The sequence below is a fragment of the Rutilus rutilus genome, assembly GCF_951802725.1.
Source record: "Rutilus rutilus genome assembly, chromosome: 18".
NCBI classification, from domain to species: Eukaryota; Metazoa; Chordata; class Actinopteri; order Cypriniformes; family Leuciscidae; genus Rutilus; species Rutilus rutilus.
This window is the reverse complement of record NC_140231.1, coordinates 29,758,537-29,773,915: the sequence shown is the minus strand read 5'-3', so window position 1 is coordinate 29,773,915 and position 15,379 is coordinate 29,758,537. Positions and strand designations below refer to the sequence as shown.

The 15,379-nt window shown below is 36.9% G+C and overlaps 1 protein-coding gene across 2 annotated transcripts; it reads left to right on the top strand.

The window, feature by feature from the left end:
• Positions 1-1,290: 1,290 nt before the first annotated feature.
• On the top strand, positions 1,291-9,469 carry stbd1 (starch binding domain 1). Of its 2 annotated transcripts, XM_084386765.1 has the most exons (3): positions 1,291-1,731; positions 3,566-4,853; positions 8,717-9,469. In XM_084386765.1, exons 1-2 carry the CDS (start codon positions 1,467-1,469, stop codon positions 4,843-4,845), a joined length of 1,545 nt encoding a protein of 514 aa, XP_084242891.1. In that variant the 5' UTR covers positions 1,291-1,466; the 3' UTR covers positions 4,846-4,853; positions 8,717-9,469. The 2 variants fall into 2 exon arrangements, with proteins under 2 accessions (XP_084242891.1, XP_084242890.1); XM_084386764.1 differs by lacking the exon at positions 8,717-9,469 and having other exon boundaries at positions 1,295-1,731; positions 3,566-5,603.
• The last annotated feature ends 5,910 nt before the right edge of the window (positions 9,470-15,379 follow it).

Below are 15,379 nucleotides of genomic sequence, written 5' to 3'. Positions count from 1 at the left end.
TGATGATTGACAGTGCTTATTGATTAGCCTCATGGATAATAATCAGCAGGTCAACAAACGGGTAAAGTAAAAACTGCTGTAAAAAATATCAAAAGTTTTCATCAAAGGGGACAACGATCAAATGATCATTACGTTTATGTATGTTTGTGCTCAAATCTGCTCTTGTGCATTTGACATGACATTAATACTAAACACCTGTTATTACAGCAATCACATGAGTTGCTAAAAATGTCTTGTGTTTGTCTCTTATTCAATCACAAAAAACCAAAGCAAACTACAGTCTTATCAATTAGAGGTTATCGGAAATGTTTGTGTTGCTTTATTCAAATCTAAAGTGAGTTCCCTGTTTAATCAATAACTGAACTTTGACTAAACTGACTTAGTCCCATTCAGAGCGAAAGACCCAAAATATCAGCAGCACTGACCGTGACATTAGTGACAGAGCTGGAGTTCTGTGTTTCTCTGATGTAGCTCTACATTTCTTGCTAAAATTACCAAAATAAAAATTATATATATACACACAATATACACACACAAACACACACACACACACACATACATATATATATATATATATATATATATATATATATATATATATATATATATATAGCCATAAAAAGGAAAATGTAATTCATAAATATATTTAATTCAAATGCATAGTTTGAACAATATTAGATGTAACACTACAGAAGCCATGAACTGCAATGTAAAAAGAATATATATATATATATATATATATATATGGAGAAAAAAATGGGATCAAAACAAACAAAAAATTATATAAAAGTACAAATATAAAGAAATTATTAAAAAAAATACACAAAAGTAAGAATACCAAAAAAAATACAAAAACAAAATATAACAAAAATAATTATGAAATAAAAGAAAATAAATAAAAATATATTTGAAATTTGGTGGCAAAACAAAAAAAGGGGGGTTGGTGTGCAGAAAAGAAAGGCTAAATAAATGTATATAGGCTATATATATATATATTTAATATCATAGCTGTATTTACTTATGTCAATATATATATATATTAAATGATTAATTAATTTAAAATGAAAAGAAAATTCATATATACTAAAGTAGCCTATATAAAACTAATGTTGCTGATTTATAAAAATGTATTCTTGTATTTTTTTATTGATTTATTCACATTTTGTTTATGTATTATAATCATTATTTTCTTAATGTAATCATGTAATGTAATGGCCAATGCTTTGGCAATACTGTACAGGTCATGCCAGTAAAGCTCATTTGAATTGAATAGAGGGAGAGAGAGAGAGAGAGAGAGAGAGAGAGAGAGAGAGAGAGCCTATTGGCAGTGTGTTCACCTGATTGCGGGGCTTCTTTTCATCTTCTGCCGCATCAAAGGGTCATTTCGCCCGCGGCGCCGAGGATGAAGTGATCGCGACACCTGCACGGTTACATCTACACTGAAGCTTTCAGTTCGCACCCACAGCATGACCATGAAGAAGAGCAAACCGATTGCTCTGGACCGGCGCGATATTCATTCCCTGCTGGATCTGATCGGCGGCTCCGGTGCCGTAGTCGCCGTGGGGATCATTGCCATGCTGTCGGTGTGCGCCGCGTTCTTCATTTACCGATCCTTTAGAGGTCAGCGCAGGAAGACTGACGAGAATAACGGGAGCGAAACGGCGGGAGAAGAAGCGAGCTCGGCTCGGAGGAGGAGAAGAGAGAGGGATGATCGACCTACCGAGTCAACAGGTAAAAACGGACAATTGTTGAAGCATAGTAGGCTAAATATTGGTGCGCACATGTGTGAGACTTTTTTTGGGAGGGGGGATACCACACATAAAATATCACTATTATCTGTCAGATATCACGGTAATGGGAAAATAAATCACACGTGACAGCCATTGACGGTTAAACGGCGAAAAGCTGTCTCGAAGAAACAGCGCGAGCGGCCGGTCAGAAAACTTAGCCAATCAGAAACGTTACTCATTTTCTTTAAAAAAAAATAATAAAAAAAATTGTGGAGGGCGGGGTTTTGTAGATGGATTATGCTATTAATTGTTATATAATCATGTTTGGAAATAATTTTAGCCTTAAATCTAGGTCACACTCTACTTTGAGCATGCAACATTTCTTTGGACACGGCAACAAACAGGATATGATGTCATGCTTTAAGGCTTCTGTTTTTAATAAATAATTAATGACATTAAAAAAAATGTCATGCTATGTCTAAAACGTTCCAATAAAACCACAGGTAGGCACAAAAAAAGAATAATAGTAATTTTTTTGTTGTTTTTTTTTTTCATCACCAAAAATGTGTAAATATACACTAGGCCATTTAAAGGTTTGCGGTCAGTAATTTTTAAGACAAAAAAATTCACAAAAATTTCAAGCAGCACAACTGCTGACAACATTGATAATCTTAAGAAATATTTATTGAGCAGAAAATCAGCATATTAGAATGATTTCGGATCATGTGACACCGGACACTGGAGTAATGATGCTGAAATTTAGCAATTCACAAGTAGCACTATTTTTGCTGTATTTTTGATCAAATAAATGCAAAAAAAATGTAAAGCATTTTACAGACAGGTATTTTTTGAACGGTAGGCTACTATCTGTCTACTGTGTATCTTCCCGCAAACCTGCAGCTCTTGGGTTTGTGTTCTTTGAATTCAGCTACTGTAAGATGTCAATATGAGATGTTTTTTCTTGCATTTATTTGCATAATGATTTGTGACTAGTCTTTTCTTTCTTGCATTTATTAAATCATCTAGGCCTATACCATTCTTTAGCAAAGAAGCCTATATCTTGAATATGTCTAAAACCTGATCATTTTTGCCTTTGCTTGTAGTATATATAGGTAAAAAAAAAAAAAAAAAACCTTGTCCGAATGTTTGCGTAACATCCTTTGCTGGCTAGGATATTCCACAGTCTTGTTGAAAGTTTGACAGTGACTCTCTTGTTCAGCTGCCAAAATACAAGATGAACTGAATGTCATGAGAAAGTGCAAAGTTAAAAGCAGCTCTGATGCAGCATTTCATTTCAAAGAGCCAAAGCCTGAAAGGTAAACTTAAACAGCACTCTTTTGTAAGAGCACTCTCACTGTAAGCAATGGTATTTCTTTCTAGAAATGCAAATCTAGTTAATACACCAAGTTCTGAAGTCACAAGCTCATTCCCACTGATATGAATCGTTGTTTTCAGTGCTCTAGCATTCGCATGTCATGTTTTTTAGCTGTGACTTTACAAATGTTTGACATTTGCTCGGTTACATTGTTGCTCGATTACTGAGGAATTTCGATTGATTTATTAATAGATGATTAAACATTGTGCAAGGTCTATCAGTAAGTAACCTACTTCTAGCCAAAGGTCATATTGACATTGACTATTTTGACGTGCACTTTTCCCATTAACCAATCATTTTTCACTTACAAAAATTGTGTTCAACAACCACAATATAACATTTTGAGTAAAAAAGATGGAAAGAGTGAGAAGAGATTCTTTCCTAAAAGAATTCCCATATAAATTTTTGATCAGTTGAAAGCACATGTGACGCTGCTAATGCATTTTCGTTCTCTTTTTAGGTGAATGTCAGGATGGAAAGCGTTGCAGCGAATCCGGTAACCTCTCAGACACAGACAACATGCTCCTTCCCACTGAGATATCAGAGAAAGACCTGAATGAAAGCACTCTCAAGGACTTGGAGGAAATTACAGATGAGCTTCTGACAGACTTAGAACCTGAAATGCGAGACAAAACGGATTCCGATCTGGATCAGTGGGTAGAAATGGATGCTGATGAAAACACCGAATGTGAGGATCATATTCAGCATGAGGATGATGATGGTGGACATGAGGTTGTGGCCGATGTGAGTGTGCGATCGACGCAGTTAGATTGCCAGAGTGAGGAAATTGCGGAATATCTCGACAAATCTGAGACGGGACTGAGTGCAGACACCGATGAACCATCTGAAACTGAAAGCGCTCAGGAGTTCATTTATCAGAGACATCATCAAGTCACTTCTTCAGACCAAGCGGTTAAACAATCCAATCCTGGTAAGATCCGATTAGAGGAAAACAACAAGTCGTCAGCGGTGGAGGAAGCCAGCAAGAAGTTTGAAGATCACCATGACTGCCGTTTTCCACGAACAAATAACTTCGATTGCTGTTGCTATGACAATAAGACTATGGTGAACCACAGCAACAGGTTTGACTTCCACAACTACTTGGGTTTCCACACTGATAATACCTTCCTCGTTGGGTCTTCAACACAGGTGAGCCTCTCACGCGAGTCTGGTGAGAAGAAAACCAATGAAGAAAATGCGTCAATTGAGGAGAATCATGAAAAGAATGAGATCAGCATCATGGACGCCATCATGGACAATAACGAGTGGCTAATCGTAGGTGCATCAGAGTTCAGAGATCTTCCCTGGCTTACGCCAACCGCAACCAGCACCGAAGAAAAACAGACGCAGCTGGAAAAAGAAGGCCAAGTCAAGACTGGTTTAGCCAAAGAGGACGAAGAACCGGCGAATAAAAGAGTAGCGACTGTTCCGCCTTTAGCGCAAGTGGTTAACGTAACCTTCAGGATTCACTACATCACGTACTCTCCTAGCCAGCTGGTGGCTGTTACCGGGAGCCTGCAGGAGTTGGGGGCCTGGGAGAGTTTCGTTCCACTCCACAGAGCCAAGGACGGGTTCTGGGCCAACACGATCACCCTCCCCGTGGAGAGCCAGGTGGAGTGGAAGTTCGTCCTGGTGGAAGATGGAAGGATCTCTCGCTGGGAGGAGTGTGGAAACCGTTATCTCTTTTTAACTAGCCAAGATGAAGAAGTCTATCTTGACAAGTACTGGGGATGTTGCTGAACTCAGAGGTGATTATCTACTACACTCTTAAAAATAAAGGTTCTTTAATGGCATCTATGGTTCCATGAAGCACCCTTAACATCCATGGAACCTTTCCATTATGTTCTTTGCACTAAAAAAAAAACTAAAAAAACATTCATCAAAAGGTTCTTTGAGGAACCCAGAATGGTTCTTCTATGGCATTGCTGCAAAAACCACCCTTTAGAACCTTTATTTTTAAGATTGTATGGCTGCACGATTAATAAAAAAATATAAAAAATGAAATCACAGTATGACCGCAATATGGCTGCTCCACATGATCTCCATCTCTGCATCTGCTCTGAGTTTGGGTCGCTTTAACATGTATTTTGGGAACGCAACATGCGCCAGTCTTACCATACTTGTGATGAGAAACGCTTTTCAACAAAAGACAAACTTTGAGGGGATCCGTCAAAATAAATGATTGGTTTAATGTTTTTAAAAAAAAAAATTAGGACAGCCATAAATATCAGTATTGTAATTTTACAGTTGTAAAATTTTATCTAAATACTCTAATTTCTTATTGTTTTAATTAGTATGTTTTATCATTTTATTTAGTAATAATAATAATTCTAGTATTATTATTGTTATGTAGCAATATTGATATAAAATCATACAATTCTGGCCAAATTGTGCAGTCCTACTAACAAGCACAGCATCCCTGAATTTTTTTTAATTACATTTTAAGTCACAATCGCAAATTATATCAAATATAGCAATTAGTCGTCGTCGTCGCCCCCCCCCCCCCCCCAAAATAAAAATCGTGCAGCCATACTATCTTCTTCCAACTCTATACAGCAATAATAATCCTTAGTGCATTATTGAAATCCACTACAGTATGTAAGATTATATTAGAATGTTATTGATTATTAATGAATTGTTTTAATAAAGCATGAGGCTGTGGAACTGTTACTATAGCAATAATATTATAACATTTCAAATATGCATTTTTTTACGTCAATAAATGATATGTGTGTTGATTATATCCAACTGTACTGAAAACTATAATCCTGTAACAGCGGTGTACCAAAATTGAGAAAATCCACAAAAAATTCCTTCATGCATAAGGGAAAAATCCTAATGCTTCCAGAGGCTGAAACATCTTTTTTGAAGTGCATCTCCATTCTGAGAATGTTTTGTGTGTGCAGTGTTATTCTAATCTTTAATGTTGCAACAATCACACTGATCTTCTCATGATCTCACTCTTATATTTAACTTTAGGCTGGAAACATACTCTATGCAAGTGCTCAGATGCCTGGTTGAATGAATGAATGAATGAATGTTTGGTGCAAATATGCAGTCTTAGTGCACATATAAGAAACCTCAGTTCTCAGGTGGAGTTTGCTTCAAATATTACTGAATTTGTTATTCAGGTTTCTAGCTATGCACTTGTTGACTTTGACTAATGTAACCTTGTTAAGTGTTAATCTAAAAGAGAAAACTGAATGCTGAAGAAGTCAATAAGTGCTAATTTCCAGCTTTAACACCCCTTGTGGCGACCCTGACACTGTGTCCGAAATCGAATACTTCCCTACTATATAGTATGCGAAAAACAGTACGCCAATAGAGTGTAGTATGTCCGAATGCATAGTATGGGAAAAACATTGGGTGAAAAGTCCCCGGATGACTTACTAATACTCCTAAACAGGCTTTCCTGCACTCTAAAAAATGCTGGGTTGTTTTAACCCAATGTTGGGTCAAATATGGACTAACCCAACGTTGGGTTAAAAATGCAATTTAAAAATGGACAAACCCAGCCGTTGGGTTACATTTTTAATGTAACCAATGCAATTTGTCCATTTTTTAATTGCATTTTTGTCCATTTTTGATTTTGTCCAAAATGCAATTTGTCCATTTTTAAACTGCATTTTTTAACCCAATGTTGGGTTAGTCCATATTTGACCCAACATTGGGTTAAAACAACCCCGCATTTTTTAGAGTGTGTAGCTCAAACAGTAGAGCGTTGGCGCGTGCAACACCAAGGTCATGGGTTCGATTCCCAGGGAAAGCAAAAACTTAATAAAAACGTAAAAATGTGTACTTTGGAATGCAATGTAAGTCGCTTTGGATAAAAGCATCTACCAAATGCATAAATGTAAATGTAATTCCGGCGAGATTCTGAAGTCTGCATTCGACACTTTACTATCCCATGAGGCCACGGGAGAGGATTTATGAATGGCAGTGAAGCGACCTGGTAGGTCAACTGACTGTAACAACATGACATTCATACTATGCAGAATGATTTCGGAAGCAGTGTGAGAATACAACATGTAGTTATTCTGCATTTCTTCACTCTAAGAAAAAAAATTGTTATTTTAAGAACTGATCCCCGGAAAGGTTTCGCTGTGAAAACCCCCTTTTGGAACCTTTATTTTTAAAGTGTGTTGCTCTGTCTCGACAGTATTTGATCTAAAAGAGAAAACTGAATGCAGAAGAAGTCCATTTGCACTAATGCCAGCTATAGCGCCCCTTGTGGTGACACTGAGAACAGTGTAGTTATACTGCATTTTTAATTGGCGGACACATTTCAGAACACTTTTAAGCTAGAATTGCTAGAAACTTTAGCGTTAACTTACTTGCATAGAGTATCTTTCAGGCCTGTGATATGATTGTCCAGTATGCTTTGAATGCTTTGTGAACTGCTTGAGCAATGCAGAACATCGACCAGCCAAAAATCACGGTTTTCTTTGTAGCAGTTTGGCATCCTTTATACTCTGACTCTAATATGTTAAATGCTGACATAAAAATCAGCTTACTCTTTCCAAATCCCAGCCTGGACTGTTTGCATACAGCCATTCTCTAGTCTAAATCACAAGCTAAACGGCTGCTGTACCTTTGATTCTATTTTTGTTTGCCATCACTGTCAACTGCATGTTAAACACTCTAGTCCTTACAGAGATTTTATGCATTTTTATTTTAGGTAGCAATGAATTTAAAAAAAAAATACAAAAAGTTAATATATTTTTATTGTTTCACAACGACTGCCTTAAAATGAATAACCTTTGCTGCTTACTCTTTTGACTAAACATGTTTATGTGTCTGTTGGCTGTTTTTGTTTTTCTGTGAAATTCAGGTGTAATACTGTTTCTGACCATTAAACGTATGTTTAACTGTCAATCAGTAAATGTCACTCAGCAAATGACTTAATTCAATAAAGTAAATGATTATATTAACAATTTGTTGCTCACTGTATTTTACATTTTTCACTTAAGGAAAATACTGTTATATATATAAAAAAAAAGAAAATATTTAAGAGTCTATGATTGGATCATTATTGCAGTGATTATGATGTTTCTACATGTTATATGTTTGCCAACAGTTCTTCTAACCCTAACTGATGGAGTGTGTAGCTTTTCATTTCTTAAACATCCATGTAGGAAGACACATCATGGCCATATTCCAGGATGACAATGTCAAGATTCATCAGGCTCAAACTGTGAAAGAATGGTTGTGAGGAACATGAAGAATCATTTCCACACATTAATCGGCTCCTCTGAGTTCAGATCTTAAACTCATTGAAAGTGTTTGGGATGTGCTGGAGGAGACTTTACAGAGTGCCGGACTCTTGCATTGACAATACAAGATCTTGACCAAACATTGATGCACCTCTTGATGGAAATAACATCACAACATATATTTCCATCAAGAGGCACACACATTTTTTGGTCAAGATCTTGTATTGTCAATGCAAGAGTCCGGCACTCTGTAAAGTCTCCTCCAGCACAACCCAAACACTACCTGAGCCTTTTACAAAACCATCATGGCTTAGGGTAAAGATCATGACCAAAATAATTAAAATTGTAAACTGGAACACTAATCTTCCTTTTGGATTAAATTGTGTTTATCTTCCCAGCACAAGTCGAAGAGATGATTACAGAAGCACGACACAATTGTCAAAACTTGCTCAAATCAATACTTTCTTGGCCAAGTCTTGAACATACAGTTGGGCTTGATTCTTGGCGTCCTTGACGTGCGGACAATATGATAAACTACCATAATCACAAACTCAGCGTTGCTTTCCTAATGAAAATGAAAGGGAAATGAATCATGTCCTCTTCACTGACTGTGTTATATTGCAGAGCTTATTTGCTTCAGTCGACTGCAGCACTATTTGCTGTTTTACTCCCCAAACACACAGTGACTTTGGCCTCGGACAGGATCATGAAACATTTATGGGTTCAAAGGAAGTTTGAGTCGGATGTGATGGAACATTCTATATGCAGTGCAAGATTTCATATTCTTCTTCATGACATCATTTCATTCCTTGTATTCTTTTTTTTCCCCTCAGAGAATTTGCTATGCATGTGTGTGTGACATAGAAACAGATCTAGAGGAGTTTGTCAGTGCACCAAAGACCTGTAAATGATTAATTTGACCAAAAGAGAAGTAATTTAAGGTCAGAAAACTGACATACTTAGAAAAGAGAGATAACAGGGCCTAAAAAATGAATACCAGTTGGCTTACACAGTTAAATGCCAGTCAAAGCAAATGCAATGCAGTCTAGAAATCTTTAACATCTGAACTGTTCAGTTTGGGGTCAGTAAGATTGTTATTGTAAAAAAAATAAAAAATCTCTACTGCTCACCAAGCCTTTATTTATTTGATCAAAAATGCAGTAAAAACTAGGGCTGTGAAAAGATTAATCGCATGCAAAATAAAAGTTTGTGTTTACATAATAAATGTGTGAGTACTGTGTATAATTATTTTGTATATATAAATACACTCACTTGCATGTATATATTTAAGAAAAATGTGTTATTTATATATACAAATATTTATATTTACATATAATATAAATTATATGTAAATATATAAAGTATATACATGCAAATATTTCTTAAATAAATACATGCATGTGTGTGTATTTATATATATACAAAATAATTATACACAGTACTCACACATTTATTATGTAAACACAAACTTTTTGCATGCGATTAATCGCGATTAATCTTCACCGTTTTCTATGTGAATATACTGTAAAATGTAATTTATTCCTGTGATGCAAAGCTGAATTTTCAGCATCATTACTCCAGTCTTCAGTGTCACATGATCCTTCAGAAATCATTCTAATATGATGATCTGCTGCTCAAGAAACATTTCTGGTTATTATGTTGAAAACAGTTGTGCTGCTTCATATGTTTGTTAAAGTTTTTCAGGATTCTTTGTTGAACAACTTATAAACTGCCTTGCGACAGTAAATACACTAAGTCATCTTAAGGAGTTTTGAAGAGGCTCCAGACAGAGATAGAAAGGGGGTCATCTCTGAATATCCCAGCCCTCCTCTGAGAGAACGGACTTCTGACTCTAGTCTAAAACAGGTTTAGCTTTCGGTGACCTAGTTTATCTTTTCAGAAGAAAAGCTTAAACCAGCCTATAAAGTGCCCATAGTTTGCTGCCAAGTTTGTTTTCACTGGTCAGACTGGTCAATTTTTTTGGTTAGACACTGGAAGACCAGCAAACTACTCAAGGCTAGTTTAAGCTTCTTGGGGTCTTTTTTTATTTTATTTTCAGGATAACTCAGTTTGACTCAATGCACATTTTAAAATGGCCACTGAAAATGGGATGCTGATTGGTCAATACAGTGTTCCAGTCATGAGCTATGATGCTAAATGTTTAGTTCAAAGCACAGAATAGATAGTAGCAAACTGATAGCATTTGTTTACATATCTATATCTCTTTTAAGCATTGCATACAATATTGTATTAAAATCAGGTGTGATGGTCCACATTGACCATTACAAAAATGGTGATACCATGGTACTGTTTGATTGCCATATTCATATTCATCAATGGTGCTTAAAAAGCACTATAAAATACTTTTAAAAAATCTGGTATTATCCAAAACATTTTCCATGGTAAATTGTACGGTAATGACACTTTTTGTAAGGAGTGCGTATAGTATCTGTATTAATTTATGTATTAGGGGAGTTTGAATATAGTTTGCATTATTCTGTTGATATGCAGTTCAGATACTCTAGAGTGTGTTTATTTTAAAGGTGTTAAAGTGTGTGTGTTAAGCAAAAAGAGTTGCTATTGCTTTTAATAGAAATCTCATTTACACCCTTCAGGCTTCACTATATTCCCCTGTGAGTTTCTATGACAAACAAATTTACAGCCAATTGACACCAGAGAGAAGGGACTTACTTAAATACGCTACAGCCAAAGGGGAGTTTATGTATCATATGACAAGGTATGACATTTTAGAGCTATGCAAAGGTGCAGGTTGTGTTGCAGGGTTTGACCTCTGACCTCTGTATACATCTCTGGTATAGGGCTTGATCACCTTGAGCCACAGATGATTTATGGGCTGTGTTTGAGTATTTACACATCGCTCTCTTAAATGTCATTGAAAGACGTCTCTTCTGCTCATCAAGACTGCATTTATTTTTAATTTTTTTTACAGCAAAAACAATAAAATTGTGAAATATTATTACAATTTAATTGTTTTGTATTTGGATATATATTAAAATGTAATTTATTCCAGTGATCAAAGCTGAATTTTCAGCATCATTACTCCGGGTTTCAGTGTCACATGATCCTTCAGAAATCAGTCTGTGTAGATTTGCTGCTCAACATTTCTTATTATAATGTTTCAGGATTTAGGATCTAATGTTCATAAGAACAGCATTAATTTTAAAATATACTATATTTACTGTCACTTTTGATCAATTTAATGCATCCTCCTTGCTGAATAAAATGACTCATTAAAAAAACTAAATCTTACATAAAATGTTTGAATGGTTATGTGACTAGGTCTGTCTTATCATAGGCCTGGTGATGAATTAGGGGATAACAATCCTGCCTTGTATCCCAAAGGTCCTCCGTTCTAACCCTGCTAAAGGTTGATTCATGAACTGAAGAGTTGCTCAGTTACCTAATCCCCACTGTGCCCTTGGGCTCCAGGGGAACTGTCCCTGCAGCAAGTGCACTGGGTGTCAACACAACACTAAAACTGTTTAAAGGAACAGTTTACTCCAGAACTTCTGTTATTATTTATTGACCCTCCCATTGTGAAAAAGAAGTACACTTTAGCATACCGTAAAAAACTACTGCAAATATTATAGCTAATTTAAAATGATACAGGCCATAAACAGGCTACATGTAGAATTCAGAAACCCTTGATATTCTTATATTATATAAACGTTCTTTTTTGTTCTTCGCTTAGGGTAATCATTTTTTGGAAATAAATTGCAGCGATATACTGTTAACAAACATCCAGATGCCGTCCACAATGCTGAGAGCAATGTTTAGATAAAAAATATTTCATGTGCTGCACGCTTCCCTCACAACTCAACAATAATGACAGCGGTGAGAAAGCAGCAGTTAAGAAAGTATCTGATCAGATATGGATATGTCTGCACTAGATCTGTGATTCACCGGCGTCATGTGGACAGAAGAGGTCATTAAAATTACACTTATGATAGTATGATTAAGTATATTTGAAACTAAAGAGACTATATAGATATAGTGGCTATGTGAAACTATAGTTTGAATGAATCCCTTTTCTTTGCATGACACATTGACATTACATAGTACAGAACAGCTCTCTCTGCATTATCCTGAACATTGTAGAAACATTTTGTGTGTCATTGAACAGAAGAGAGGCTCTCAGGAGCGAGGATAAACGTCACCTCCTTTTGATTTTCCTGACAAAATTGTCCCGAGTCCTTCACATGAAAATCAGTATAGGCTTTCTTAGACAACTTAGGAAGTCAGGGAAGGTCTCATTTTTTAAGTTGTTACAAACTGTTGGCAACAAAAATATAATGAATACATGAAATTCATACATAGCCCCATTAACAATGACATTATTATTTGCTAAAACACTTCCATTGTAGCTCTCAAGTCTAATTTGTGTTAATTCAGATATACCGTTTCAAGACATCCATAACTACATCACCCTTATGCTTATCCCCAATTACAAACACACACACACACATTAAAATTGATGTGCCTCCAATATAGAAACTCACACACTCAAGCATTACTGGCTTTAATGGAAATCTCTGCACTTGAGACTATTAACCCTTTAAGGTACTACTCAACCGTTTGGTAGACCACACTTTAAGTCACTATATTTTATTGAAAAATGCATCAAGCTTAACTCAACCTGAATGAGCCATCTCTATCGTTTGGTGTAGTTGTGCAATGCTAAAAAAATCCACTAGATGGCACTGTGTCTGTGAGCAGCATGCCTTTTCAGTGTTCCTTCAAACAGCACGTGACACAGCGAAAATTTACTCATCCTTTGATGACGCATATCGGCGGGACTTTTAAAGGTAAAACTATTTTGTTGACATATTATCGTTTCAGAGGAGTTGTTAAACAGAATTATGTAACTTAATTAAACAAAAATAAGTCTTATAAGGGTCAAATAATTTTTTCAAAACATGCTCTACCAAACGGTTGAGTTGTCATTTTATGGTAGAGAAGTTAGCTAATGTTGGTAAAATTAGCTAATGTTGGTAAAATGAGCTATTTACAATGAACAAAAGGGTTAGTGTTGTTAAAATGATTAATTTAATATTATTTAATTACATATTTGATGAAAAATATTTGATCAATATAATTTTTTCACTATTTCTGGGAGAGCGGGCACAAAGTAACACTTTTTGACTTTCTCAGTTTGTGTAAATCTACTTATGGTTCAGAGTATTTATTTTTCCCCACATTAATTTCCCACATGTCTAGTACAATTATGTGGTTTTGTTTTATTAATACAGTATATACTTTTTTCTTGATAAGAAAGAAGATACCCCGAAAGAATGGAGGTGAAATGTGACAACATGCCCCATAGGTGGGGTACATTGTAACATGTGAGGGGCACATTGTAACATGACCATAAAACAGCTTAAAATGTTATCTGATCTAATAAAAAAAATATACAAGACAGACTAAAATATTTTCTAAATAAAATACAATTATTAACTTTTTCATATAAAATAATGGCATTTATTACGGAGTCCCTAGTCCCACTTTGTCAAAAAAAAAATTATAACTATCTTGTGGTCTCAAGATAGTAACTCGTGGCCTCAAGATAATAACTCGTGGCCTCAAGATAGTAACTCGTGGCCTCAAGATAGTATCTCGTGGCCTCAAGATAGTACCTCGTGGCCTCAAGATAGTAACTCGTGGCCTCAGGATACTATCTCGTGGCCTCAAGATAGTATCTCATGGCCTCAAGATAGTATCTTGTGGCCTCAAGATAGTATCTCGTGGCCTCAAGATAGTAACTCGTGGCCTCAAGATAGTATCTCGTGGCCTCAAGATAGTAACTCGTGGCCTCAAGATAGTATCTCGTGGCCTCAAGATAGTAACTCGTGGCCTCAGGATACTATCTCGTGGCCTCAAGATAGTATCTCGTGGCCTCAAGATAGTATCTCGTGGCCTCAGGATAGTATCTCGTGTCCTCAAGATAGTATCTCGTGGCCTCAAGATAGTAACTCGTGGCCTCAAGATAGTATCTCGTGGCCTCAAGATAGTAACTCGTGGCCTCAAGATAGTATATTGTGGCCTCAAGATAGTATCTCGTGGCCTCAAGATAGTAACTCGTGGCCTCAGGATACTATCTCGTGGCCTCAAGATAGTAACTCGTGGCCTCAAGATAGTAGCTCGTGGCCTCAAGATAGTAACTCGTGGCCTAAGGATAGTATCTTGTGGCCTCAGGATACTATCTCGTGGCCTCAAGATAGTAACTCGTGGCCTCAAGATAGTAACTCGTGGCCTCAGGATAGTATCTCGTGGCCTCAGGATACTATCTCGTGGCCTCAAGATAGTAACTCGTGGCCTCAAGATAGTAACTCGTGGCCTCAGGATACTATCTCGTGGCCTCAGGATAGTAACTCGTGGCCTCAAGATAGTAACTCGTGGCCTCAGGATAGTATCTCGTGGCCTCAGGATACTATCTCGTGGCCTCAAGATAGTAACTCGTGGCCTCAGGATACTATCTCGTGGCCTCAGGATAGTAACTCGTGGCCTCAGGATAGTATCTCGTGGCCTCAGGATACTATCTCGTGGCCTCAAGATAGTAACTCGTGGCCTCAGGATAGTATCTCGTGGCCTCAGGATACTATCTCGTGGCCTCAAGATAGTAACTCGTGGCCTCAAGATAGTAACTCGTGGCCTCAGGATAGTATCTCGTGGCCTCAGGATACTAACTCGTGGCCTCAAGACAGTAACTCGTGGCCTCAAGATAGTATCTCGTGGCCTCAAGATAGTAACTCGTGGCCTCAGGATACTATCTCGTGGCCTCAGGATAGTAACTCGTGGCCTCAGGATAGTAACTCGTGGCCTCAAGATAGTAACTCGTGGCCTCAGGATACTATCTCGTGGCCTCAAGATAGTAACTCGTGGCCTCAAGATAGTATCTCGTGGCCTCAAGATAGTATCTCGTGGCCTCAGGATACTATCTCGTGGCCTCAGGATACTATCTCGTGGCCTCAGGATACTATCTCGTGGCCTCAGGATACTATCTCGTGGCCTCAAGATAGTAACTCGTGGCCTCAAGATAGTAA

Excerpts from the sequence above, each read along its gene's own strand:
- stbd1 (XM_084386765.1), top strand. The coding sequence starts at position 1,467 with ATGACCATGAAGAAGAGCAAACCGATTGCTCTGGACCGGCGCGATATT. Across the intron at positions 1,732-3,565 it reads TCGACCTACCGAGTCAACAG|GTGAATGTCAGGATGGAAAG; the intron begins GTAAAAACGGAC and ends TTCTCTTTTTAG.